Source organism: Poecilia formosa, unplaced genomic scaffold (genome assembly GCF_000485575.1).
Source record: "Poecilia formosa unplaced genomic scaffold, Poecilia_formosa-5.1.2 Scaffold222, whole genome shotgun sequence".
NCBI lineage: Eukaryota > Metazoa > Chordata > Actinopteri > Cyprinodontiformes > Poeciliidae > Poecilia > Poecilia formosa.
The window spans coordinates 485,222-512,811 of record NW_006800161.1 but is presented as its reverse complement, the minus strand read 5'-3'; the positions used below and the strand labels follow the sequence as shown (position 1 = coordinate 512,811).

The window sequence follows — 27,590 nt, the reverse complement described above, 5'->3', positions numbered from 1 at the left end:
AACAACTCTGACCCAACCCTGCTCCCATTTAGTCCACCGATAAAACCGGACGCAGCATGCATGTGGTTTCATTCCCTTCAGACCGGGGAAGGGTTTCTGGGTGCGTCTCCCTCTCAAGAGTGGATGTGAATGTGTTTATTATACACACATACACAAAACAAAGAAAAAAAATGTTGATTGCTTGTTTGCTTGGCAGTGGGAGACATTTTGAAGATATTTTTCTGCCTCAGAGACTCTTAATGTTTTCTTGACTTTTATTCAGAGATTATTGTGGAGACTGAGTGGAATAAGTTGACATATAGCACAAGCACACATCATCGCAGGAAAGGTTTTGCAACAATTTCCATTATTTAGTCAGAGAAAAAAAAATCTGACAAAGTTTTACAAAAATTGAATCTAGCGATTGTTCATTTATTTGTGGTATTATTTAGTAGCTATAAATGAATGTTTCTGTAAACGACACTCAAACAATTTATATGTGAACATTTTCAGTCTTACGTTATATCTCTTTCAAACTTCCAAGATAATGTCGACCAATTTATCACAATTAAATCACAATCAGAGTGAGTTCACGAACAAATGAAAACTGTGTTTTTCCACAACCGTTTTTAGAAATGGCTGCCACTATATCACTGAAGTCATTTTCGTTTTAATTTTGCTACCACATTCTCCAGGCATCCGACCAACAAGCTGACAGAAATAAAGACACTAAAAAGAAAGCAGAACAAATACCAGAGTATTAACCACCGATCAGAAGGGATTCAGTGTGGAAGCCTTCCAGGAAAAACAAATAAAACACAGTTCTTTGGAAATCTGCTGTGAAGCAAGATTCTCATCAGCTGATAAACAAACCCACATCATCACCCCTCCTCTGCCGTGCTTGGAAGTAAGTGTAGAGATTTGCTTAAAATAATTCAATAATTCAATAGAATCACCATAATTAAAAAAATAAAGGAATAAATACAGAAGTGAAAGACACAAAATTGATCGCAGAGGATAAAAGTTATGAATTTTCTATGAAGCTTGTCTCAGCGAATCTCGATCTTTCCTCCCAAAACACATGGACCTTCATAGCTTGATAAGAGAGAACATCTTCAGTATCTTCCTGAAATGTAAAGCACATAAATCAGATATGCAGGCAGTGCTACGACACTGTATCACTGCACAGAATTTTCAAATAATTGCTTCTGCAGCAACCAACCTGATGCACAGTGTGAGTGAGTGACAGACTGTACCTGCAAACAAAACACATGTAATGTCACAAAGTGACTGTTGCTGTAAAGACTGAAGAACTGGAGGAGGAAGAGCAGCTCACCAGGAAAATGACAGTATGTGCAAAGCGCAAAACAGCACAGTAAATCCGAAGCTGTTCCACTGAAAGAGAAAATGAATAATAATAAATTACTTGAGCTGAAACATGGTTATCAGTGTAGAGAAAACCAGGACGTTATAATTAGGGTCTGCTTTACTGTGATGTTCACTCACCCATAGAGCTGCGTAAGGAGTCAAAACTACGCACGCCTGGATAAAACATATAAAACAATGAGAGTAACAGCAACATTTATTTGTCCTTTAAAAACTTGGAACATTACATTACACATGGTAGTATACGGCATAATTTTTTAGCATGTCTTTTTTTTTGTATTTTAATGCTTCAAAATCTAAAGAGACACATCATAATAGGCTTGCGTAATGCCTCATTGTTGGCCAGATCACTCAGCACAACAAACATTTTTCCTCAGAAGTCATAACTTGAATTGGAGATTAATGTTACGGTGGGTTCCAGTTAAAAGCTAGAAAAACCACAGGAATTTCCTCTCTCTTTCACTCTGCGTAAAGGCTGTCAACAATTAGCCACAATAGAAGCCAACAATAATGCATCTTATGCATACAAACTTGAATGGAGGATGTTCAGGAAAACGAGTGATGCTAAATGAGAGACAGTCAGTCAGAAGTTCATTGCTGTTACTTTTTATCACTTTTTACACATTTCTATAAAGGGAGAGTGGAAATGAATGTAAGTCAGCAAATCCCACTGCTTTAGCAGACTTATAACAAAAACACATAGTACATTGATGCAATAGGATTAGAATATGTTCCCCCCAAAAAATTATATGGAGGACCAAAAGTGGCAATTTTTTTTAAATTTTAAGTAGTAAAAGCAGTCTTGTCTGGAAGATTAATGCTATCCATGTACTGTTACTTATTTCACTTTGTGTTATGCCCTAACATCTATAGAATGGATTAATTTGTTGTTGTTGTCATTTATGTATGTATTCATACAGATCTGGGATAAATAACAAATATTTTTAATGGAATAAAAGCATACTGTCTGCATTTGTGTGTTCTTACAAGCATGGTGATGGTGGCCAGTACTCTGGACATGTCGCACATCCTCTTCAGCTGCTTCACTGGCCCCACGAGAAACAATGTGCTGTATGACAAACAAAAAAAATATTCACTTATATTACTGTGCTTTACTCTACAGAAGTATGCAATAAGTGCTGTTGCTTTGATCAGAATTTTTCCATTATGCTGTTTTAGTTCCTACCTGGAAAGAGCAAAAATGTTTCCAAAAGCATAGAGGCCAATAAAGAGATCAGTTCCAAAGTGAGGAAGGAAGCTCACATAAACTCCCTGTTAGACACACAGGACAGCATGCATGTATTACAGAGTTTTTACTGTTCTGAAGCTGAATCTTAACTCGGTCTGTCACAATGACAAATTTTACTGGCCGATAAATTGTCCCAGAAATTATCGCGATAAAAACAATAATATTGTTGTTTTGAGACTATTTTCAAGTTACATATTAATAATGGCATAATGATTAAGATTTGCCGTCTCAAGTAGGGACAAGATCACCTCTGTAAAAGGGGGCTAAAATATCAATTCAGTTCTGATTAATCACTTACCAGAATTATGGATCCAACTCCCACAAAGTAACAGCAGATGAATCCCTTTAGTCCCCAGTTTGTGGAGGACTCCTTCAGTTTCAGTGGCTTAAGCAAATTACAAGAACGTGACTAAACGTCCAATTAATAACTCAGTTTAAATATTAAAAGGCTAAAGATTTTGTTTTTGTTTTTTACCTTGAAAACCTTCGGTTTATCTTTTTGGTCATTCTCTCGACCCTTAATACAAAAGTGACGAAATAGTCATTTGATAATTCAGCTGGACTCACAGTTTAAGTAGTAAAAGGTAAAGATGTTTCCTTTTTTTCTTCTTTCTTTTTTTACCTGCAAAACCTTCGGTTTATCATGTTGGTCCTTCTTTCGATCCTTAATTGACTGAAACATAGCTGGATCCTTAAAAATTCGAATAAAACGAAGAATACAACTAATTTCTTCAGGAAGGGAAACCTCGCAGGGCTTTTGCACTTCTGGATGGATACAGTAAAACTGAGAATCAGTCAGAGGAGCTGTCAGTATTCACCTGGCGAGGTGTACGGGTTCATGTCACTCATATCCGGGCACAGCAGAGAAGAGGTCTCACTCCAATATATTTTTGTGTACATGCATGTATGTCACTTTGATCAAACAGGTTAAAATATAGTATTTTAATGCATCTTTTGTTATATCATTATCTAATTTTGCCTTTTTTGTTAATACAACTCACTGACGCTTTTTTACATTTCATGATTTTCATTATTTTTTTAACAGGAATACAGACGTTTGTGTTTGAAAGGCTTTGCATATTTTTTTAGTCACTTCGAAATAGAAGATCTTTACAAACTTTTTTGTGAACCAGTCGCATGTGTTTTTTTTTATCGCGCCGTGAACACGGTAATAGTCAAATGTTTAACACAGATACAAAATCCGCTACATCAGCAAGAGTGTGTGAAGTAAAAATTGATTCTGTCAAAATTCAGAAATTCATGCAAAGTCCAAACTTTTTTTTTTTAATTCTGATTAAATAGATTAATTATAGCAGCTCTATTGGTTAATAAAGTTACCTGAAGTGATAACTACTACAAATTTTCAACATGTTACTTGCGATGTTTCTATGTATATTACATTTTACCTTTAACCTAGAGAGTCTAGTAAATTACAAAATAATATATGGAACTGGATTTGGTTGTGTAGTAATATGTGCAACATGAGCCACAAGACTTAACTTTAAAAATAGACGGGTTTTTTATATTGACAATCTGGCTCACTGCCCAGAGCGCAGTCCGTCAGAGGGCGCCACAAGCACACAAAGAAAAAGAAAAGAAAAAGTCTAAGCACTGCTGTACACTATCGTACTGCATTCCAACTAACATATATTAGTGTTTATTTTAGGGAATATGTGCCACCTCTGATTGTCTGGAGTTCAAAATCTACAAAATACTTAATACTCAAACTTGAACTGGATTATTCAACACAAAGCAAAGATGAGTTTTATGAAATCTTTATTTGTCACAACTGCACCCTAAAATGGGGATTCTTAGTAACCTCAAAAGCACTGTTAAAATCTGGTCCCATTCTCAAAGATTTTGTTTCGATTCGAGTCAAAAAAAAAAAAAAAAAAAAAAAAAATAAAACATTTAACCAAAACAGATTCAGATTATATTAAACAGCAAAACATAAACATTTACGCCGTTTGAAAAAATAAAAAATAAAAAACGGCTTTGGGTTTGGGTTCAAATCACATGCATGCTCTGACGTTCTCGCAAGAGGAAAAAGACACAATACCAGTATGCAAAGTACGTAAAGGCAAACTCTTAAAGTCATACTTTTTTACACTGGAATGAAGATTACTGTGTAATCAACATGTTGGTACAGACATAGATGAAAACAATCCAAATAACAGGTGACAAACTATTGTACAGATAATAAAGATATGGCAGAAATCAATTTCCTGTCACTGCAAAAATAAATTACAAGTCAGGCTAAAAGTCTGTAAAGCTGATTAAATAAGGCAGAGGAAACAATATATCTCTAAAGTATTCTTATAGCCCTGTTTTGTGTGCCTGTGTGCACCCCTAGTCGTACTGCTGCTGAAAATGAAAGCTTCACATCCCTGATTTGTTTTGGAAATGTCGCACAACAGTCCTCATAAAATCTCATCCTCTGACTCGGCATCCCGCTCCCGGGGCTTCAGAAGTCCCATTTCCATCGGAGGAGTCCTTTTGAGTCTGGAGCGAACCACGCTGAAGAGAAAACAAAAATAAATACCAGTGTGTTTGAGTACTTTGAAGAGGAAATACCATGCAAAGTCCACCCCCACTGGAATTTGCATGGTTCAGACCAAAGCATTGAAGTTTTACTCTGTATAGATAATAATTGAATGATTTAAAAGGAAGAATTTAAGAGCATGATGTGTCCGCTTTAATCTGGAAGAGTTCCAGGACAATCAAACAGTTCTTCATATATCTAACGAAGCAGGTTCTTACCAGCTGACGGTGCCGTACACCACACCAACGACTAGAATGGCAAAGGCTAAGTGCCAGGAGAAGCACATGGTGATAAACATCATGGTGTTGTGGTCTTTCATGTCCCACACAGTGCCGTTGGAAGGGTACAGCACGAAACCGATCTGTGAGCAAATAGGAAGGTTAGAGTGAGAGGAGCGCCCACTGATCCCACTGATCTGAGCTTCAGCTTATATGGGAACCCAGGCAGATTTATTACCTCCCAGAACCAGCTGCCTTGCAGGAGGGTGAGGGTGCAGCACAGCAGGTCCAGGATGATGTTGTCTCTGTGGAAGACCTCCAGGAAGAAAATAAGACTCTCGCCAAAGATGGCGTAGAGCAGGAGCTGATGCACGTGGACGTCCAGCATGGTCCGTCCATGGAGGTGGTAGAGGAAGAGGAACCCTGAACAACAGAAAACAGATTTAACTTGATAGAAATAGAAGAAGGAGTTCGACTTTAGGAAATTTGTTGCTGTATCAGCTCATGGGGCCCTGAGAACCTCCTGAGAATTTCACATGCCCAGTATACTCTTACGTCCCACTCAATACTGAAAATTACTGAAATGACAGCCTCCTGTCCTTCCAGGGACGTATCTGCCATGTTTATGGTTGCAGATCAAAAATATGTTTTGCAAAAAAAAAAAAAAAAAAACTACAAAAAAAGATCAAGTTCAGCCAGACTGAAAATAAACATGAATTTTCAACGATTGTGAATTGTGTTGAGGTGCTGACTTTGACTGAGCCGTCCTAACACGTGTCTATGCATTAATCCACAACTGGAATCTCAAATTTAAGTTTTTGAGGACACACCTCATTTAAATGAGCATGAAATTTAAGTTCCACAAAATTCTGCTAGCGATTTAATCATTTGATTGTGGTGGTGTGGTCAAGCAGAGACAAATCGAGAAATTGCAGGATACCGTCCTGCTACTCCGCTGTGTCTCTGGCTGCGTATTTAAGGTCACTGTCCGGCTGGATGGTAAAAACCTCCACTCCACCCCTTTCTCAAGACTTTTGCTGTTTCAAAAACATTTCTCACAGAAATGTTTTTCTGTGTGTTTCTAAAGCCATATCCTGCCATCAACAGAAGGTGGGAACATCATGTTCATCGGCGAACAATTTCAATCTTGGAAGTCAGAACGTCTACCCAAGGGAAGAAATGTGACGCTTTTTTGTTTGTTTGTTTCAGAACAGAAGAAGATTAAATAAATTATGGCTACCGAAGAGTCCAGATGTTTCTCTCAGAATTCTGACTTTTCATTCGACAAGATTGAAGTCATAATTCTAAGATTAAAATTACAGTTATTTCCACACAGAGGGACACAGCACATACCTTCGACAAAGAACGCGATCCCCAGCATCAGCTTGTCCAGGGCCACCGGCAAGGCCTTGGTCGTGTGGAGAATCAGAGACACGACGGCGGCCAGGAAGAAGAACAGGTACATGGTTGTGTGCTGCCAGATGTGCAGTTGTTCCCAGTGTTTCTCTGCAAAGTCATACAAACGAAGCATCGGGCCGTTTGCGACATACTGCTCGCAGATCATACCTGGAGAGCGCAAAGGAAGTGTTAGCCCACCTGCATTAGGACAATTAAAAAAAAACAAAACATTGTAGAAGAAACAGAGGCCTGCTCACCAGTAACAGAGCAGAAGAGAAAAAAACAGTTTTCAATTATCTCCAGGCGTCGCTGCAAGGTCCTGCTGGCGAGCCGGGTGGAGCCAAAGCTTTTGTTCCTGCGGGTGGTGTGCCAGAGGGAGAACTTTCCCGCCCACCAGATCCCTATTATCAGGAATACGGTCCCGGGGAGAATGTGGCCCTGGAAGCTGCCCATGACCCACAACACCTGCATGACAGCAAACCAGAGCAATCATCGTCCCGATCCCATGGCTGGACTGGATTAGCCTCCTCTCTCTGTGATTTAAGAGAAGTTTGGCAAACATCTCATCTCAGTGCAGCTGTGACAAAGGAGATGATTCTTCTTCATTTGTATTTTACCAAAAACACAAAAGCAGAATGTTGAGAAAGAATTCAAAACAGCAAATTTTACTGGACGATAAACGATAATATTGTTGTTTTGAGACCATTTTCAAGTGATATAACCAAGGGATTCCTTTTGCCTTAAACATCTTTTGGACAGAAAGAACTTGTCATTTTGTTTTCCAAAATCCCATAAGCCATCATTTTGGGAAGGTGACGATATCGGCAACAGGTTAATATTGAAAGTTCACTCAAAGACCAATGAACTTTAATTTTGCGCAGTACACTCCACACTGGAACTGCGAGGCATTTTAAATATCTAAAATAAAACACAAAAACCAAAAACAATACATAAGAAGGTAATAAAAACCAAGAATAAAATAAACAATGACGTTTCTAACCAAGATTGCCCTTCAAAAAGTATTAACCATCAGACTGGATATCACGGAGCTCATTTGAATTTAATCTACGACTTTCCTCTGCAATTACCATTTCAAGCCCTTTGATCCAACTCCTCCAGCGTTGCCATGGCTCCGTCTCTGATTTTCATAAAACCATAGCCATCTCCTTCAACACCGCGGTGCCGCCCTCACCTCACGCTGACATTTCAAACAAAATCCCAATAAAACGTGCTGCAGTTTTGCTGAAGCAACGTGATAAAACGTGAGGAAGCTCAAAGAGGGCGAACACTTTCACAAGGAGCTGTACATAATTCAGCGAGACGGGGGAGGCGTGTAATAAAATGAGATGGAAAAAGTGAAGGAGTGGCCGTAATTTGGGTAAACAGCAGCAGAGCAACATCTGCTGGAGAGTAAATTATGTCGGAGGAGAGGGCTTGAACTTTTAATAGCATACAGCCAAACATTATTTATAAAAAGAAAATAAAACCTCCTTACACGGAATGAAATAGCCTAGAAAGGAAAAACACAAGAGAGCACAAAAATACCCCCAAACTCCCCAGCTGTACTCTCCTTTGTGAAGGAAATGACAAAGGGAAGCTTTTGAACATCGACCCCTGATTGAAACAGAGCGTTTGAGATGTTAAATGGAGCTCATCTGTGTGTCAGATGGCTCCTTTCCCTGTGTGAGCTCTTTAGGCAGAGGGAAACCCTTCAGCAGCAGCCATGGCAAAGCCCTTCCTCACCTCACTGCAGTGTCGCAGGAAGAGCCATCAGAGCCTGGGCGGCCTTAATCACAGAATAAGCAACAACAACGGGAGGCAGCCAACTGCGGCCGAGATGCTGATTCACTTCAGGAAAACCTGGACATTTGTTGTTGTACTGAGAGCGGCGGTGAAGGGGGTTTATTCACCGATGTAGCCTAAGCTACATCACGGAACACTGTTAGCATACTGCATTCACCTGCTTAAAGATTTTTTCTATTTTTACTTTTATTTTATGCTTAACCCTGGTGACAAAATAGCATACCTTAGTATACTTAAGCATGTTTTAAATATACTGTATTTTTCTGAAGTAAAATATAGTGGACCCACTTTTCAAGTGGGTTCACTTATTAAGATTATACTTAAAGTTTAAAACAAGTACACTTTCAGAAACATGCTTCTAGTACTCTTTTAGAAATTTATTTTTGGTACACTTTCTAAAAGTATATTTTTTTCTAAAATATGCTTTGATTTCTAATTAAATATATTACTAAAGTTATATTTTGGATAATCATTTTAAAAAATACACTTTGCCTGTATTTGTATAAAAGTATATTGTAAATGTACATTTTAAAATTATATTACAGATATATACAAACAATACTTTTCTGAAGTTGTGCTTTTGGTGGTATTTTTAAATAGGTTCTGTGTATATTTTAGTAAACCTTAATAAATCTCAGAATAAATACTTTTCAATAATATTTGTAAGAACTTTGAAAATAGTGCCTAATAATTAGACTCTAAATATGTTGCAATAAAATACTTTCAGTGTTTATGTATGCTACTTTATGCTAACTAGCATGCCTTGCTAGGTGCCTTCATAATCTTTTAGGATTTTGTTAAAAAGGCAAAAGAAAAAACTTACTGTAACGTTAATAGAGGTGAAAAATTAAAACATACCTAACAAACTGGAAATCGAAATGGTGGATAAGTTAAATCCAGCAGCTTCTGCCTCTATATGCATTAAAATAAATTAAATAAGTAACCCAACTACAAAGCAATAGCTCCCAATGAGCAGTTGTCAGCAGTAGACAGCGGTTAATAGAAATTAGCAGCAGTTAGCATAAAATTAAACATAGCTAAAATGGATAACATTAGTAATGCTAACAGTTAAAAACGTATACAAAACATAGCAAAATTACTCGTGAAACGCTGTATGTTATCAAATTTGTCTAAAATTTAAGTTAAAATATAATATTTACAAAACACAGAGCTGATTCTAATACATACCAGTCACCAAAAGGAAAGAAAAAAAGGGGAGGTGTCGGTTACCGGTTACTATGCTAACCCCAACTGCCAAGCGCAGCATAACAGAATTAAAAAAAAAAAAAAAAACACCAATAAATATCTGAAGAAACAACTTGTAGATTAAACAAAAATAAATTCAAAAAACAAATAAACTAATTTTGACAAACTCCATATCCACAACGCTGCCAAAATAAAACTCTGCTACACACACACAGGCAAAGAAGGCACCCAGAAATTATTTTTCACCCCAGGCATCAGGTCCCAATCATCATCAGTTCTGATGATGCCACAAACATAGCGAGTTCACAACATCCTAAAATTGTAAGTCGTACTGGAATACTGTGACATTGTACTAAAACAATACTCTGTCCTTTACTAATTTCCTTAAAGTGTGCCTATTGTTTTATTATTCTAATTTTCATAATCATGCTGTGTGAAAACTCTTAATATATTGACAGTCTCTTAATATATTGACAGTCTGATAGTATATTGGCAATGTACTCTTTAAAAATGTGAATATATTGAATGCACAAAGTACTTTGTTTCATCTGGAAAGTGTGTTGTAATTGATCTCTGTGTACTGGTGAAGCATGTAATGTACAAAGTGGCAAAGAATAATAATAAAAGACATTAAGTAACTGAAAAGTGTACTTCATTTGCACTTATAGTAAACCATAAGTGTAACTGGAGCATACTGTGATCATACTACTAATATATAAAATGTATAATATTTAAAAGATATTCTAAATATATTTTAAATGTAATTCATTCACAAAAATAGTACACTTAAGATATACTAATCAAGCACGTTTATGTGACATAAAAAGTCGTGTACGTAAGTATAACTTTAGTTGTTCCAAAAAAGTGCATGATACACTTAGTACACTTCAAATTGTGCTTTGCTACAATTTAATTACTATTAAAACACACTAAGGACAAAATTAGTTGTTCCAAAATACCATTCTTCAAGTTAACTAATCCTTAACTAACTTGAAGTATACTGATGATTATTCTGACTTCAAGTATGCTAAGATTTAACGTACTTATATTTATTTTTTACAGGGTAAATATTCAAGGTCAAACCATTTTTAATATCCAACTGTGACAAGCTGAGTTGATACAATTAGATTTTGTAAAGGCCAACTGAATATTACTTTGTTACTTGTAGTTGCTGTTAATGGTCCATGCTTTTATTTTGGCAACATTCTGTACAACGTATTTGTGCTAAGAGAACAACAGAGCTACCGGAGAAGATTCACTGCAATAAAAGAGCAAGGCAGAGAAACACTAAAAGGCAACTTAAATTTAACTTCAGTCAATAAGGGAGCAGGGTAATGGCGATTAAAGTTTATTTAAGTAATTTAATTCTGTGACTGATTGATTAATGATTCCTGAAAGGAATTGTATCAATGTAACAAGCTTTGCTTCACTAACAGTAAAAAAACGATTGTAAGTTTTATTTCTCTCGTTTAGCTCTTGGGGTGGTTGATTTGCAAGGATGTGCTTTAATAAATCATCATTTTACCATCAGTTCCGGCCTTCTCAAAGTACAGATTTTTTTTTTAATCAAGCGGCAATCGATCCAATACCCATAAAACACAAGGTCAGTATCGCCAATACTGATGCTGATTCTGATACTGATGCATTTTGTTTAAGTCTGATATATCATCAAACTTCTGACCTTTTTCTGATTTTTTTGTTGTTGTTGTTTTCTTTTAATTATTTTTGTTCAAATCTAGGACAGAATATGCACAAAATGTATAGGTGTCTACTAGATTTCGTAACATGATAAACAGTAACAATAGAAAAACAAAATAATTTACAAAGGGCAGAAAAATATAATTTGAAAGCAAATCAAAACAAAGTCTTTTTATGCTAAGGCTGAGAAACTTCAACTCTAAAATAAAATAACATTTCAAGAGTGATTCTGAAACATAAGTATCGATATTATCACGCTGGTATCGATCCGATACTGATGCCGACTTGGCATCGTTATTGTCAATATTTTGGATAGACCCCTCCATCTCTAAAGATCAGATTACTGCCACCCTCACAGACAACCCTGACAACAAGAAGTAGACTTCCTACAAGTGACTGACCTACCAAAATTAGATCACACATTTGTGTTCTTCTGCTTTAAATAACAACGCCAAAACAAACATGGAGCTTTTATACAACCCGTTTCATTCAACATAAACGTACCACAGAATTTCAGGAAAATGAACATCGTATGGTGGTTGAACACGGTGGTGGCAGTGTGATGCTCTGGGGCTGCTTTGCTTCTTCAAGTCCTTGACAGCTTTCTGCAGGGTATGGAACCATGATTTTCTTTCCATCAGAAAATCCTGATTGAGATTGTCTAACCATGAGTTCTAAACTGAACCACAATTATGCAGCAGCAAAATGCCCAAAAGCACAAAAGAAAAATCCCCCTCCAAAATGGTGAACTAGATTCATTTCTCATGTACAATGCTGTTGTACGACTTTAAATGGGCCGTGCATGAAAACCCTCCAATTAAAACAATTCTACAAATAAAAATCCTCGGTGATGTAAAACACTTATTGTGAGTTATCACAAATGCTTGATGAAAGTCCTTTTCAGTAAGGGTGCAACTGGTTGCTATATTTAGAGCATGACTTTTTGTGTGCGTGACAAGTTGATTTGTATGGCGTTTTTTTTCTTTTCTTAAAAAAATCATATTTTAAAAAGAGATTTTTTTTAATTATTTGGGTACTTATCACAGCACTGTTGTTTGTTGTTTGTTAAATACATAAAAAACAAATGTCCATCTTAGTTGTGGGTTGAAATTCTTCCTGTGATTTTTATGAGGAAAGTTATGAGGCTTTTTAAAATAGAAAGTTTCAGACAAAAACATAGATTCAGATGCGCGCCAGTATTAGTTTAGTTTTTCAATTTTACAGCATCTGGGTACATGCATGAAATCATTTTAACAACATAACTAAAAAGTCATAATGCTTACAGAGTTAACAAGGTTAGAAAAGTAAGATCTACGTTTACCATTCGTCTGTGAAGATGAAGTTTTCCCATCTAATAATTAGAAACGAGTTGAAAACCACATCTCCATAAGTTTCCATAGATCTAGATTCTCAGACACGGGGAAAGGGAAAGCAAAACAGTCTTACCTAAGTTAGCTCGTCTCTGGAAACTAAAATATCGTACAAAGTATTTTCAGGAAGAAAAATGTATTCCTTTTCTTTTTCCCATCACATAGATCGTTGTTCCCTTAGAAACGAACAAGGATGTCTAGATTGTTTTTCAGCTGGACACAGAGTAAACATCAGCAGTCTGCGGGCTGAGCCAGATTCCCAGCAGCCAGATCCGAGATCCGTCTCCCAACTTTTTCATGCCACCAAGGATTTTTTTCCCCTCTGTCTTAAACCCAGCAGGCCAGCGCTGCTCGGTGAAAAAAAACATCCCATTGGAGAAGAGGTGGTCGCTGACGTCACAAGCTCGCGCTATCATTGGTTGGCCGAGCCGTCGGTCAGCGGTGTCCACGTGTGCACTTTCTCTCCGCCCGCTGGAGCTCGTGCCCGGTCCGTCTCTTCTCACAGGAAACCGTTACTTTCCGTGGCGCGAGGGAGGGCAGGGCGTCCCGAAACAAGAGCCCCGGCACGTACACTGCAGCTGGAGGAGGAAGAGCTGGACGTCCCTTTCATTGAGAACATTCATCCCTAACTACACTTTACTTTCTCCTCAAAACCTCCTCACAAAAAGGAGTATCATTATGGAGGTATTTTTGAAAGGTATTCAAGTAACTATGAACTCCTCCACAATTATCTCAGCTCTTTCAGCAAACCACTGGAACAGCAGCAATACACCTACATGTATAGTATATTATATTGGACAAAACAGGAAATTTTATATATTTCTTTAATGTTTTTTTCAGTGACTGTAAAGGTTCATAACATTTGCTGTCACAAAATAACATGTATTTCAACATTATCACGATTTAACATGAATATAACATAATTAACAAACGTGTTAATTACATTGTATAAACATGATAATGTATTATATAAACTTAATTTCACCCAGATTTCTGGAACATCCATTGGGAATTTTAAAGTACCAACACATTTTTTTTCCTACAGCTTTTTCTGTGTGAATTATAAGTAGCTAATCACAAATTTCCCTGTTTTGGAATCTCAATGTGTTTTATTCAGTTACTTAATTTTACATCATCTGGTCTTTAGTGTCTGTATTTAAACTGTTTTGTGTTTTCCATGTAAACCAAAAGGCCCAACTAGATGGTGCCCTGCAAATTAGCTTGAGCGATCCAATTTAGGCCCCGCCCACATGGAAACCTGTGGACATGTACAATATTTTATTCACGTGAATTTAAAATAAGAAGATGCATGATTTGATGTGAAACACGTATCACAACTATACAACAACAGTCAACAGTATCATAAAACTCCTAAATCTCTGTTCTGGCTTTCGGTTTTTACATGCTCCTCCCGACTGCTCATCCTCTGGAAAAAAATTTTTTTGACTCACCCTGGCCTTTGCGTGTCGAAACCAAATAGATTCCAGCAGCCATACAAATGTACTGACGCACCTGTTGAGCTCATGCAAAATTAGGACTGTAAAACAAAGCCATTCAAGGACACAAAAGTTTTTGCTTCACTCTAATTTCTCTTTATGCCAGGAGTTTGACCATGTTGTAGAGACCACCTTATTATTTGTCACTACTCAGCAGCAATAGGTTTTCTGTTTTTAAAATTCAGACTTGTGTGAACAAACTTGTAGAAACCTTTCAGTACTTTCACTGTTAGCACGTAGCTACTGTATTGCTGACACATGTAAACGAAGAGGCAGTATTTTTCATAAGATTTGCAGCACCTCCTGTTTGTGCTTTAATCGTTAACTCAAACAGTCTAGCTTGAGAAGCTCGTTCATGACTGTGCTATTATGGGATTTTAGCAACTGTGAAAGCATTTTATTTTGTAAGGGCTGGGTCAGGATTATATGATTCAAGGCATTTAGTAAATACGAAAAGCAGCTAGATTGTTGCTGTTGAAGAGAAACAAAACCACTATCTCGCAACGCCAGGTCACCTTATTTTTTGTCAAATGTACGGGAGCAAAACGTCAGCGTGAGTTCTCAAAAAGACAGAATGTCAAGATGAATGCTGCCATTGTTAGATTGTTGCACTTGAATCACTAAACTAGTGTAAGGATTTGAGTTTTTCTGTACGTTTATTTAGGATTCTGTCTCAGTTGAATTGCTATGTTGTCCTGTTTACCCTTGATTGATCCCAGCTGTGTCTAGTTCCCTTGATTACCCCCTGTGTATTTACACCCACCTGAGTCTCTTGTTCTCTGTCAGGTCCTTGTTTATACTGTCTTGTTGTAGTGACTATTGTCATTGTCTGTTCAGTGCTACCAGTGTCAGAGCCATTGCTGTTTGCTCCTCTGTGTTGTCTGGACTTTTGTCATTTGTTTCACCATTAAAATAATCATTTCTCAAAAACCTGGGTCCGCCGCATCTGTCCTCACCTTCTACAACCTGCAAATCATGACAACTAGGGTTGCGACTATTTTAGTAATTGATTATTCTGACGATTAATTGATTAATCAGGCAACAAAATTGGCAGATTTTTCATTTCACCACTTAAGTTTTTTTTTTACACAATATTAGAAATACAAGACACAAATAAGCAATTTTTTTTAGATAAAGAAATACGCATTTCATTGCCTAAAATGCAATAGTATTTTTATTTAGGGCATATTTAGTGTATTATTTTTTTTATCTTAAATGCTATTTTTTTGCATTCATTTTATGTACAGCTTTGGATTAATTACTGCTCTGACTTTGTTGTTCATTCAGCAAATGGCCTTTTTGTGAGTTTGCATACTTCAGTTGATGATTAACCAATGACTGAATTAGTTGACGATTATTTCATTAATCGATTAGTTACAATTAAACCAATCTTTTTTTTTTTGCTCTATACAGTTTTCTTTATATTAAATATATTAAATCTTTCACTGATGTTTCATGACATAAAATAGGATGTGGAGATGTGTCTGTATCACCTTTGGTAAAAGGAAGGTGGAGTTAGGTCGAATCACACACATAACATGCCAGTAATCTGGCTACTTCTGTAGTCTCCGTTATGATTATTGTAAAGTTTTACCAATGTGACTATGATCGTGTTATTGAACTCTGGTGACCCTGAATGCTTCTTGATGAGGATTGTTCTCAGTGATGAAACACATGAAATGAACACACCAGGTTATCTAGTCACACTGCTTCATAATACATTGATAGTTCAGTCAAAAATAATCTCAAGCTGTTTCCTTGTTAAGACTGGAGATTAATTTTTGAGATTATATATGACTGAAAATATACTTTTTGGTTTTTAAGACACGGACAACTTTTAGGAGCTAAAAATAAAAATGCTTTGAGTATAATTGCATGTTTATGTGCTAACTGGTGCAGACAGATGCAGAAGTTTATTCTCGTTGCACACCCTGCAAACGTCTCATTTGGCAGTGCGGGGCACACAGTGTAGCAGTGGTTTTTAAAAGCTTAGAGATGATAGCAGGCTTGGCTTTATTTGTAAAAACCTTCACTAACAAGGTTGGAGATGGCCATTGTTGATTTGTTCAATCTCAGAAACTACCCTGACCCGCGACAAGCCTGTGCAAATTAGGCGACTCATAACGGTGAACATAGATAGACAATCACAAAGGAAGGAAGGTGGTGCTGATCGGAAATAAGATGTTAAAGTTTATGTGGGAGAGTTTGCATGCATTTGATGGGCTCAAATAAAATCTTAACCTTTAAATGTGAAGTCCTGGTCATGAATTTTGTTCACACTGAGGCACATTTTACAGTTCGCCCCAGCCTATTTGTAGTTCAGTGGCCAAGGATTCACCTAATTGTGGATTTCTCTGTGGAACGTAACTGTAAAATTATTTGACAAAAATTTGCATTGAGCAAATCTGATGTATTCTGTTTTAAAAAGGTTTTATTGGCTCTAGGGGCCTTTATATGATAGTTAATTGACAGGAAAGTGGGAAATGAGAGAAGTGGAAGTCATACGGCAAAGGTCGCCGGGTCGGAAATCAAACCTGCGACGGCCACGATGAGAACTAAGGCCTCCAATGTGGGTTGTGCTTAACCCCTGCGCCACTACAGCACACCACACAAATCTGATGTATTCTAAAGAAAATGCAGCTTGGGAAGCTGAAATATCTAGGCATGCAAGTGCTACTTGACTTGCTGTTGGTTCGCATTTGCAAAGTAGCCAATGGAGGAGTAGCTGTACCTTCCAGAGCCCGCATAGGCAGAGCTGTAGATGTTAGCTTCTGATGTAGTGCCAAAACAGTTTCCTTTGTGTGTATTAATCCATATGAAGGCATAAAGCGAGCCGAGCCGGGCCGAGCCGGGTTGGGCTGGGTTGAGCCAGTGGAAAAGGGGCAAAATTTGGTGTTTGGACTATTAAAGGGTCAGTGTTATGCATTTTCCATTCACGTAGTGCCATTTTATAGTACAATCAAACTATGTTACATTCAGTTGTTATAAAAATGCATCATATATCAAATATGACCTGAAAGAAATTTGATTTCATAACACCTGAAATTGTGCCTCTGTCTCTTTAAGAAACTCCTGCTCTTTCTGAAACTTTGCATACAGAAAGTTGCCACTCTTAGTGTTTCAACATTGTCTCAAATGAACAGCCAGACATTTGCAGACATAATAAAAACAAAAATAGAATGACCTCCAACCTCTGTAAATAGTTTATAGTTCTTTTTTTATGCTTAAAATCAAGAGCCAAGGCAGAAAACCAAACTACTTTAAATGGGATCTACAAACCCTATTGTAGAACCCATTTATATATACTAAAAACTTTCTGATGACTGTGTTAAGGAAATGGATTAATTATTCTTATCGATATATGAGACACTGTTTCAATTAATAAGTGAGTCAAGCTTAACACAGAATGCATTCTGATTTGTATTTAAATCAAGGGTCAAGCAGAGAAAGAAATGACCGTTGAAACTCCCGGCAGAAACCGGGAGTGAAGAAGAGATGAAAGAAAGCACATCGCTTTTAATATTCACCAGCCCTCTTACAAAGAGGGGAGAAAAAGGGAGTATCCCACCAGTTTCGGTTTACTTCACAACTCTGGTACTTGCACCTGCAGACTGTGACCCTGGACGGTCCATTACGTGTTTCCAAAGAGCTGCCTCCAACATGAAGGTGCATTATAGGTAAAACTGATTCCTTGTTTGACTGAAATAAAAGAAAGTGTTGTCATAACAACTGTTAAAAATGTGCGACTTGCAAAAAAACATTGAGCAAAAATATTGATGAGGTTTGTGTAGATGCTTGTGCTGGCATGTTAATAATAAAATCAACAAAAATCCAGAAATAAATTCACTTAAGCAGAGAGTTCTTGTTTTATTTTTATCATAGGAGGTTGGTTGCTGTATTTTTTTCATCTTAGAAAAGGAAAAAAAAAATCAAATAAATCATGAGTGTATGTAAACTTGTTTCGTTTTTATCTGAAACGTTAAGACGTAAGTCGATCATGGTATTATCTGAATATACAATTTACTTAATGTCAGACTTAAAGGCGCAGTTTAGCAAAATCTTTCTGTTGTGAGTTAGATGAGAATGATACCAGATTTCATGTGTGTGTTAAATGTAGAAAAGTGGGCAGCGGACATTAAACTTAGCTTAGCATAAAGACAGAAATCTAACTGACCACGGCCCACATCTGGACTCGGATCAGATGTGGGCCTTCAGTCACTGAAGGTGTGACTGAAGTGAGAAAGCTCCATAAAAGAGCTTAAATTCACATCATTTACCGCAGAAAGCAGATAGAAACACACGGTTATTTATGCAAAGTCAGTGTCTGAAACATGTCGCCTTAATGATAGCAGTGGTAGTACTCTCTAAAAACTGCTGGGCTTTTCCTTTTACCTGAATTTTGGGCTTATCTTTTTAAAACAGGAGTTGAGCAGTTTTACATAGCAATTAGTTTTAAAAAAAAAACTTCAATTTTATTGTATCAGGCAGGTAAAAAAAGCTGCCTTTGGTCTGATCCCTGTGCAGTCAAACGATTTTAAAAATAACTGTCTTGCTCTAATTTCCCGTTGGTTGGACCTTAGACTCCAAAATGAAACCAGATCCAAGAAAGCTAAACTAAATAACTTAACATGACTAAACTTTTCTTATTTAGGGAGTTTTATGTTCCCTTATTGTCACTTTGGTGATGTTACTTATCTCTCCCACTTCAGCCATTATGCAATGATTTAAAGTAACAAATTGTAGCGACTTTCAGAACAGCCAGTACCTTTTTTCCTGACTGAGGAGTTAGCAGTGGGTATAGAGAAGACTAGAAAAAGCCTCATTATTCTTCACAGTCCACCATGTTGAAATGAACAACAAACTGATCTGAACCTCTTCCAAAGGATAAAATAAGAGTGTAGATGGTAAAATACTGCTGATGTTAATGTTACTTATTTTTGTTGTTGACTTTAGTTCTTACAAGGTGTAAGCTAACCAGCTTACCAGCTAGGTGATAAGCACTAGCTAGCGCCAGCTGTGGCTGTCAATTTGAGCAAACAACTGGTAGTAAAGTCAATATAAACAATAATAAATAATAATTGTTGTTTATATGTGTGTGTGGTTATTACACATTATCCCTGTGCATTGATAGGTTCTTTCTTCCACAGATTAAAAACATGGTGAACATGTTAACACTAGGTTAACAGACTCCTCTAAAGTACCACTAGGTGGGATCATGTGTCCAGGCATGGCTGTCCAACTCACCCTCTCTCAGACCCATTGACTGCTGGAGACAAACAGGGTTGATTCATTTTATTATTTGTTTAGAAATTCAGGTTGTGAACTTTTTTCCTGCTTACTTTTTGCTAATCTTTAAGTTTGTTATTATCATCTTTAATTAAAACCACACCCAGCATGCTGTTGTGGCAAATCAGCCCAGTCATGGTCAGTCGTTCTTTGGCATTAGCAAGACTGAGACATCAAAATAACCCGAATTATATTGTTTTTCATCCAGCTAACAATTTTTAGAGTGTACTTTTATGACAAATTGAGGTAAAACCTTCGTGAACTAGCCTCGCTCGTAGGAGTTTGTTTCATCTGACATTACACATACAAATAAGCTGCCCGTTGTCTGGACCTGAATTCGCTTAGTGTGTCCTTTAGTTTTGCTGTGAGCAGTTCAGACCGACCAGTATGGCCACAGGTTCTCCCGAAACATGGACTCCTCGGATCTCATTGCTCAGCAGCAAAGTCTGTCTGCTAGCTGGAGGATCCGGGCCGCTCCAAGACAAGAAGACAATCTAGAAGTGGGTGACCATGCAGAGGGAATGGCAGGTTAGGATGTGCTGGAAGCCTCTGGGGCCGGGAGGTCACAGGAATGAACATGCGAGCGCAAGGGACGTCATGGGACAGTGGTGCGGGACGAAGACCAGTAGAGAGGCTTTATGACGGAGACATGGACGCGGCACGTGGGGCATGTCTGTCTCTTCCACAGCCACTGCTCCATGCACTGAAACACACCACAGAACAGACGGGAACATCACCCACATTTATTGGCTAACTGAGTCGGTGATTTATACACATATTGATTTTCTGTTCTCATGGCACCATGTCATTTCCCACATGTAGGAACTACATGCACAGCAAGGTCATGTGGGAAGGACGACAGTAGCACGTGTTTTGTTCATTTTCTGTGAGATCCTCAGAAGACAGTTTTCTGTGTTTAAAAACTGATAAAGCTGATATAACCAGTGCTGACCACCAGGAGGGTTGAGAGGGGCCCCTGGACCCCTCTTGAAAAATTCTGGCCACCCCAGAGAGAATCCTGTTCATGTCATAGAAAAGCCAGCAGAGTCATCTTTCTCAATGGGATTTAAATCCCATTGAATAAATAAATAAATAAATAAATAAATATTAAATAAATAAATAAATAAATAAATAAATAAATAAATAAATAAATAAATATTTCTGGGAGCATCACTAGAAAAATAATCCAAAGTTCTGAGAAATTTAACACAATATCAACTCTGGTTTCAAGGTCAACACTTGGATTGTAATAAATCGGGGTCACCTATTAAAGTAAATTGATGTCTGAACATATTCAAATATACATACACACATATGCAAATGTTTTACCTACTTTATACATTTCTTTAATGTAAAGTTTAAGTTGACAGACTATATTTACACCAGAGGTTGTAGCTTGCAGAAGTATTCATGGGGCAAGGAAAGATTTCACAGTAACTCTGGAGGAGCAGCAGAGACTGTACACACCATCAATCTGGACTTTCATGGAGAAGTGGCAAAAAGGAAGACATTGTTAAAAGAAAGCCACTAAGACTCGTTTGCAGTTTGCCGCAGGTCATGCAGGGGACGCAGCAGGCATAAGAAAAATGGTGCTTCAGTCAGAAATGACCAAAATGAGGCTTGCTTCATGCAAAATGCTTTCTGAGGTGAGAAACTATGACTGCACATCACCCTGAATGTTGTTTTCTTTAAATGGCATCAAAGAAGCTGCTAATAGATAATGGAATGATGGACTGAGACAAATACAGGGCAACCCTTCAATCACTATCGTTTTCCTTCTGCTTCACTTTTTGTGGGCCGACCACACAAAATCCATAGAAAATACATTTAATTTTGGGGTTGCAACTTGACAAAATGTAAAGTTCAAACACTATGAATAACTTTGCAAGGCTCATTTCAAGCTCATAGACTATAAAAACCTCTGGTACAACTAATACTGCACATTATTAAACTGACTGAGCTACATTCAGTCACAAAGACTACGTTATTCTCCAACAGCATAATGTTCTTAATTATAAATTCAAACCTTTACACTACTACAGCTTTAGTGCTTCACTGTGAGGGGGAAGAGGTTAACTGGAACACCAAAATCTGACCAAACCCAAAGAGGTCATGGGTCAGCTTTCAGGATTTATTTTAAGTTAAAAGTTTTTGTTGCACTAGTGACCTTGATTTTCTGCATCAGACAGGAAACGAGAGAGAAGTAGTGAAAACACTAAACCGAACCTCGGCCAGCTCATCGAGGACAAATATATATACATATATATTTGTGTGTGTGTGTGTGTGTGTGTTGTGTGTGTAGACATTTTCAGGATTTGCAGATTCAGACACGCCACGTTCCTGAAATAAAGCAAGAAGGAATCCTCCTGATCATTGAAGGGATCACTAAAATAAAAAGAGATGGCGCCCTTCCGAGAGATTTCAGCGATGCCTTCGCAGGGAAAGCTGTCGACGCAGGGCGTGCTGCTCCTTCGCCGAGGAAATCCACCCATCCGCAGACTTTCTCCTCTCCTCCGTCAGCCTCCTGAACAGACAGGCCACCGTGTCGCTGCTTCTGCGCAGCACGCTCGCCTCTAACCGCCGGGCTTCCTTCAGCACCCACCAGAAGAAGACATCAGACTCAGTAAGCGCCAAATTGGGGATCAACGGTTCGTGAGGACGCTCCATGCATCTACAGAGTCATTTGCTACTGGATCGTTGTTTTCATACCAGGCCCCGTCATGCATATGCAGGAATGAGATTTGAGACCTGATTCGTGGCATGCTTGGGGTCACGTTGGATCACAGACAGGAAGTTTGCAGCGTGTCTGACCTGAACACGTTCTCTTACCTCTTTGTGGAAGCGGTGTGTGCAGTGAAGTTCTTGAACTCCCTCTCCGTTCTTGCACATGTCTTCATGGCAAATCAGGCACATCTTGTCTTTATCGCTCTACGAAACATCAAGAGGATTTTCAGCGTCAGTGTCAACAGTTCTTTTGTTTCTGATACTGTTACACAAAGCTACAAAGGGACATGTGAGTGATTCCATTTGCAAGGAGGGGACGATGATGTCACAGATCTGGATCAGTGTTACAGTGTTACATTTAGATTCCCCACAAACTCTTTCTTACTAACGACTGAAAGTTCTGCTAATAGGAGCTTTTTATTGTTGCTGTTACGTCATGCAGATCTCACATGTCTTCTATCCTGCGTGCTTATTAAGGTAACACAACCTTAATGCCCTCTAAGCACTCCTTAATCCCGACAGGCTTCGCTAAAAGCGACTTATCAAGAAGTTAAATAATAATCTTTATGCAGCGTAGACATCAGTTCTCACCAGACACATGGTTTTCTTGTCAGTGAAGCACAGCCTCCTCTGGAAGGACTCTGTCAGCTCTGGGATGGGGGTGATGCGGCTCTCTGTGACGGCCGTCTTGGGCCGGTTTTCATCCGAGGAGATGCGATGAACCCTCTGGTGAGGCCTGACCTCCCCCTTGTCTTCCCTCGTTTTGGGAATGGGCGCGTTGGTTGCCGTGTGGGTCTTGTTCAGCTTCATGGCATCCAGTTGTGTCTGTACATCACACAAATGAAGAGAAAATGAGTGTCATTGAGGGGTTTGTTATTTTCTTTTTCTTTGCTGAAAATACAAAGAGCCTCAGTGAGAGTTTTCAGTGAATGAGTAAACCACTCTGCCACTAATGTCCTTAGATAACGTCAACTAATTATAGCTAACCTCTTGACTCTGTTTATCCAGTTAATTCATTAGCTATAATCTGACCACTGTGAGATGGAAGGCAAGTATTCCTTAAGGTGATGTAAGGTGAATATTCTACGTTTAATTCGGCTCCTCGTTGTTTTTCTGTGTGACTGAAGCTAAGTTATGTCACAGCTCAATGATGCTTTACTTCCAAGCAAAATGAACAAAATGTACTGAGCTGCTTCTCAGGAATTATATCACACAACCACTTTTACTGGTTAAAGCTAGAGATGCACCAATCCGATATTAATATCTGTATCTGTCCGATATTGAAAAAAATTCTAGATCGATTACCTGTGACAAGGTACCCGATCCATAACGGCAGATCTATTCAGTCTAATTCTATGCTTTGTACTCTGAGCAACGTCATGCTTTGCTATTTATTTTACCATACATTTAAAATTGCTAATTGCATTTTTGTTAGTTTCAGTCTATTTATCATTGCTCCTAATTTCACCAACTGAACAAATTGAAGTCATGTTGTTTTTATATGTTTGTGAAGCTATTGGTGTGTTTAAGTGTGCAAAGTTATCAAATAAATTTGTAATTCAGGACATTTATATCTGTGTTTAAAAGAAAAAACACACAGAAAAATGTCTTAATTCAATTCAGCACTGTTTTTCTGTATTGGATTGTTATCTGCCAATATTAAATCTCAGATATCTGTATTGGTATCGGAAGTGAAAACAGTGTGTCAATGCATCCCTAGTTAAAGCAAAATATACATTACAACTTATATTTATGTGTTATATGAAAAATTTATCCAGTGGAAAGTGAGTCCATGTAGCTATCTTTCCTTTGCTTATGGCTAATTCTTATAACCCGTTGGTTTACATGTAAACGTTTTTGGGCTGACAGTCAAGGGACTAAAGAAACACCGCCTACTAATTCATGACAGAGAGAATGACAGTCATATTACTCAGGCATCTAAACATTTCAAACCAGGCTATATAGATTGTTTCATTGACATCCAAGATCTAATTTGTAAGATAGACCAGTTTTTATAAAACAAACAAAAAATTACAAACACAGCAACAAAACAAGTACTTAAGAATTTGGACTCAATTAAATGAGCTAACAAAAATATGAGCTAAAAACAAGAGCCAAGATTTGGTGCTTTAACGTAGATGATTTCATTAACCATGTGATTTTTCAATGTTCTGCACTTTTATAGCATCTTTTGTGTAGTCTTAGTTTTGATAATACAAATATTAAAAATGATCAATTAAGAAAATAAACCCACATTTTTTATGGATGGGCAGAATATAGATGCCAAAAACCATTTCCCTAAATGCTCCATTGCATATTTGGACCATGAACGTGTCAGATAACACACAGCAGCTCCCTGTTTGACAAAAACCTCATTTAATAAAGCTCATCTGTTATGGCAGGTAAAACAAAATGATTTATTTATGCAAAGTCTAGTAAAAACCTTTGACCAAGTCCGAATTGACATAGGCACAAATGCAATAAATCAAATAATTTTAATATTTCATTCAGAGATGGACCAGTCGACCAAACAACAATACGAATCAGACAATTTTTTTTCTCAGCTGCTTCTGATTGCTAATCGAGTCATGTACCGAAGCAGCTGGAGGGGGTTTCCATTGATTAATTGTCAGAAAGCATCGGAATCAGTTGAAATGAGGATCAGCAGGCCAGAGGTCAGAGAAAACTGTAAGCCAAAACCTGTAAATGAATGAGCGACCCGTCTCTTCTTTGTTTTTCTCATTTTAGGTTACATAACGGTTCATTGCCACCATCCAGGCTGATCCAGAATTAGCCGTCATCCCCCACAAACACAAAACAAAGCTCTACGTATTTCATTAATTTCTCCCGTATCTCTAAATAACTGTAAACATTAAAACCTTTAAAGGTTTCTTTTTCATTGATGGAACTTTAATAATATAGACCAACAAGGAGCCAACTGTGATTTTCCAAAGCAATATAATATAGTTTCAAAACACAAAAGGATCAGGTTAAAAAATAAATAGATAATCTATGTGCTACTGAATGAGCAACAAACCGTCAGTTTATAGTTAATATCAGCGATGTTTGCTACATTATCTACTGAATGCACGCAGTTATTTTGAATTGTAGACTGCAGGGGGCGTTCTTAGTGTTCTCACAACTGAGATCTTAAACTTTGACTTCTGAATACCAGGAGAAAACAGAAAACAGGTTTAAGCAGAAATCAATTTAGCAAAAACTATAAATAATAATAATAATAAAAAAGAGATCAGTTTAGCAGTCAGATGTAGAACAAACACATCCTACATTCTAAAGACCCTCACAGCTCCCTTCACTATATTCAACAGGGCCCAGTGTTCCACAAAGATGCATTAATACCTGCTATATGCAGAGCCAGACTTTAAAAAGGGTTGCCAGTGGCAGTAGCCCAGGGTTTCAATTCATAGTGGGCTCCCACATATTTCTAAGCTTTTTTAAAGTTTTCTTTTTTTTTTTTAAACGAATGCATGTTTTGCAGACATTGCGCTTTATCTAAGAGTCATTGGTCCATATCAGGTGAGTTTCACAAATATTTGGGGATTTCTTATTACTGTAAGCAATTCTCAAGTGTTGGAAAATTATAAAGTTATGATCATTCGTTTTTGGAACAACATGTTGAGCTAACGGCCAAGAGATGTATGAAACTTACCACTACCCAATTATGTATAGAACTACCTTTCATTTGCATAAGCAAAATATTTTTTCTCTGGTACATCGGGCACCAAAACAGCTTCCAGCCCAGGGGCCCACAACCTTGTAAATACGGCCCTGACAACTTGCTACACAAGTGGTATAAATTTTTTTCAAGGCACATTCCAGGTCAGGACTTCTTTCTACAAAAGATTACTACATTAGGCATTCACATGGAAGGGAACAGTCTAGACATGTAACATTCGACTGAATAAAAGTCACGTCTTGCTGTAATAAAATAGCACAGATATGAAGAGCTGTTTTTCTGTGTGCATTATGATGCTCTACAAAAGTCAATTCAAGTGGACCTGAGTGCATCTGGGTGTTGCTCCCGTCCTTACCACGGTGGGGAGTGATGCTCTGCGGTCGAGGTTTGTTTTCGAAGGCCTCCTGAAACTACGTTTTCTCTCTCTGGAGTGTCCGCCATCCATTCCGTGACCCCAGTAGCTACTCATCCAGTTGGTGAAGTTCCCATCATCGTCCTCGTCGTTTTCCATCACGATAGCGGGCAGCAGTCTGAGGGACATGATCACTGCTGTGTGTACGCACACACACACACACACACAGGCACAGGCGCAGGCAGCCTCTTGGCTCAGCAAACCCAGCAGGACAGATTCAAATGAGATCCCAGCTCAGTGGTGCAGAAAGCAAAGACCACGCTCAGCTGACCCACTAAAGTCTCTGACAGCCCCGCCACACACGAACGTCCCACAGGGAGAAGGTAACGTCTACTGGATGCCACTACGGAGCCTCTGGGTGTTTTTCGTCTGTGTTGTTGTAGTGTTATTCCTGGATAAGCCAAAAATAAAACAGCAGAGCTTTTGCTTGAGTCTTTAAATAAGAGAATCCTTGGTAATCTATTTACCGTGTGGCTGGCAGAGAGTTAAAAAAAGGAGATGCTGGGAGACACTGAGTTACAGCTAGTAGTTTGTTGTTGTTTTTTTTTCAGTGGGTGGCTGATGTGGCCTCAGCTTTAAATCTTTCCATTGCAGTGGCGGGCCTGTGGGTAAACAGCCGATACTCCAATTTGCCCATACTTTCCACTGGCAGACCGCATCAAACCTGTCAATAATTATGGAGTGCCGGGATCTGTGTCTCCCACACGGCACGGAGAGCCCAGGGCTCCCTGTGGCAAACGAGACAAACCACGTCTCTTTGGGATAACCTGTCTACCGCTGCACACCTACCTGTATTTATTTTTTCATAGTGTCTTTTTTCAAGACACTCATGAAACTTTACAAATTAAGCTTTGTAGTGGAACTACAAAGTTCCACTACAAAGTATAAACTTTAATTTGTTATATTGGGAGTTTATGTAATTGATAAATGTAAATCTAAAGTCTCAGTTTTCTATACCTAACGTGTAGTTTGCATTTTAATGCATTTTACTAGACACAGACAGACAGACAGACAGACAGACAGACAGACAGACAGACAGACAGACAGATAGATAGATAGATAGATAGATAGATAGATAGATAGATAGATAGATAGATAGATAGATAGATAGATAGATAGATAGATA

At 38.0% G+C, this 27,590-nt stretch overlaps 3 protein-coding genes across 6 annotated transcripts; all 3 read right to left on the bottom strand.

Moving 5' to 3' along the window:
• Positions 1-290: 290 nt before the first annotated feature.
• LOC103149350 (vesicle transport protein SFT2B-like) lies at positions 291-3,443 on the bottom strand. Its single transcript, XM_007568454.2, has 9 exons — positions 3,237-3,443; positions 3,090-3,131; positions 2,913-2,999; positions 2,552-2,637; positions 2,353-2,434; positions 1,486-1,521; positions 1,316-1,374; positions 1,202-1,235; positions 291-1,105 (listed from the first exon to the last, which is right to left on the bottom strand). The coding sequence occupies exons 1-9, from the start codon at positions 3,294-3,296 to the stop codon at positions 1,004-1,006; spliced, it is 588 nt and encodes a 195-aa protein (XP_007568516.1). The 5' UTR covers positions 3,297-3,443; the 3' UTR covers positions 291-1,003.
• Positions 3,444-5,015: 1,572 nt separating this feature from the next.
• On the bottom strand, positions 5,016-13,150 carry tmem45a (transmembrane protein 45a). 3 transcript variants are annotated; one of them, XM_016679830.1, is made up of 7 exons: positions 12,926-13,150; positions 11,984-12,084; positions 7,030-7,237; positions 6,728-6,940; positions 5,613-5,797; positions 5,375-5,517; positions 5,016-5,131 (listed from the first exon to the last, which is right to left on the bottom strand). In XM_016679830.1, the coding sequence occupies exons 3-7, from the start codon at positions 7,223-7,225 to the stop codon at positions 5,035-5,037; spliced, it is 834 nt and encodes a 277-aa protein (XP_016535316.1). In that variant the 5' UTR covers positions 7,226-7,237; positions 11,984-12,084; positions 12,926-13,150; the 3' UTR covers positions 5,016-5,034. The 3 variants fall into 3 exon arrangements, with proteins under 3 accessions (XP_016535316.1, XP_007568515.1, XP_016535315.1); XM_007568453.2 differs by lacking the exon at positions 11,984-12,084; XM_016679829.1 differs by lacking the exons at positions 11,984-12,084; positions 12,926-13,150 and adding an exon at positions 9,736-9,849.
• Positions 13,151-19,668: 6,518 nt separating this feature from the next.
• On the bottom strand, positions 19,669-26,991 carry lnp1 (leukemia NUP98 fusion partner 1). 2 transcript variants are annotated; one of them, XM_007568452.2, is made up of 4 exons: positions 26,408-26,991; positions 22,947-23,180; positions 22,461-22,559; positions 19,669-20,334 (listed from the first exon to the last, which is right to left on the bottom strand). In XM_007568452.2, the coding sequence occupies exons 1-4, from the start codon at positions 26,591-26,593 to the stop codon at positions 20,227-20,229; spliced, it is 627 nt and encodes a 208-aa protein (XP_007568514.1). In that variant the 5' UTR covers positions 26,594-26,991; the 3' UTR covers positions 19,669-20,226. The 2 variants fall into 2 exon arrangements, with proteins under 2 accessions (XP_007568514.1, XP_007568513.1); XM_007568451.2 differs by lacking the exon at positions 19,669-20,334 and adding an exon at positions 22,018-22,220 and having other exon boundaries at positions 26,408-26,989.
• Positions 26,992-27,590: the final 599 nt, after the last annotated feature.

Excerpts from the sequence above, each read along its gene's own strand:
- LOC103149350 (XM_007568454.2), bottom strand. The coding sequence starts at position 3,296 with ATGTTTCAGTCAATTAAGGATCGAAAGAAGGACCAACATGATAAACCG. Across the intron at positions 1,522-2,352 it reads TGGCCACCATCACCATGCTT|GCGTGCGTAGTTTTGACTCC; the intron begins GTAAGAACACAC and ends TGTTTTATCCAG. Across the intron at positions 1,236-1,315 it reads CACATACTGTCATTTTCCTG|GTACAGTCTGTCACTCACTC; the intron begins GTGAGCTGCTCT and ends TTTTGTTTGCAG.
- tmem45a (XM_016679830.1), bottom strand. The coding sequence starts at position 7,225 with ATGGGCAGCTTCCAGGGCCACATTCTCCCCGGGACCGTATTCCTGATA. Across the intron at positions 5,798-6,727 it reads GATCGCGTTCTTTGTCGAAG|GGTTCCTCTTCCTCTACCAC; the intron begins GTATGTGCTGTG and ends TCTGTTGTTCAG. Across the intron at positions 5,518-5,612 it reads AAGGCAGCTGGTTCTGGGAG|ATCGGTTTCGTGCTGTACCC; the intron begins GTAATAAATCTG and ends ATTTGCTCACAG.
- lnp1 (XM_007568451.2), bottom strand. The coding sequence starts at position 26,593 with ATGTCCCTCAGACTGCTGCCCGCTATCGTGATGGAAAACGACGAGGAC. Across the intron at positions 23,181-26,407 it reads GAGCATCACTCCCCACCGTG|ACACAACTGGATGCCATGAA; the intron begins GTAAGGACGGGA and ends TGTGATGTACAG. Across the intron at positions 22,560-22,946 it reads ACAAGAAAACCATGTGTCTG|AGCGATAAAGACAAGATGTG; the intron begins GTGAGAACTGAT and ends GATGTTTCGTAG.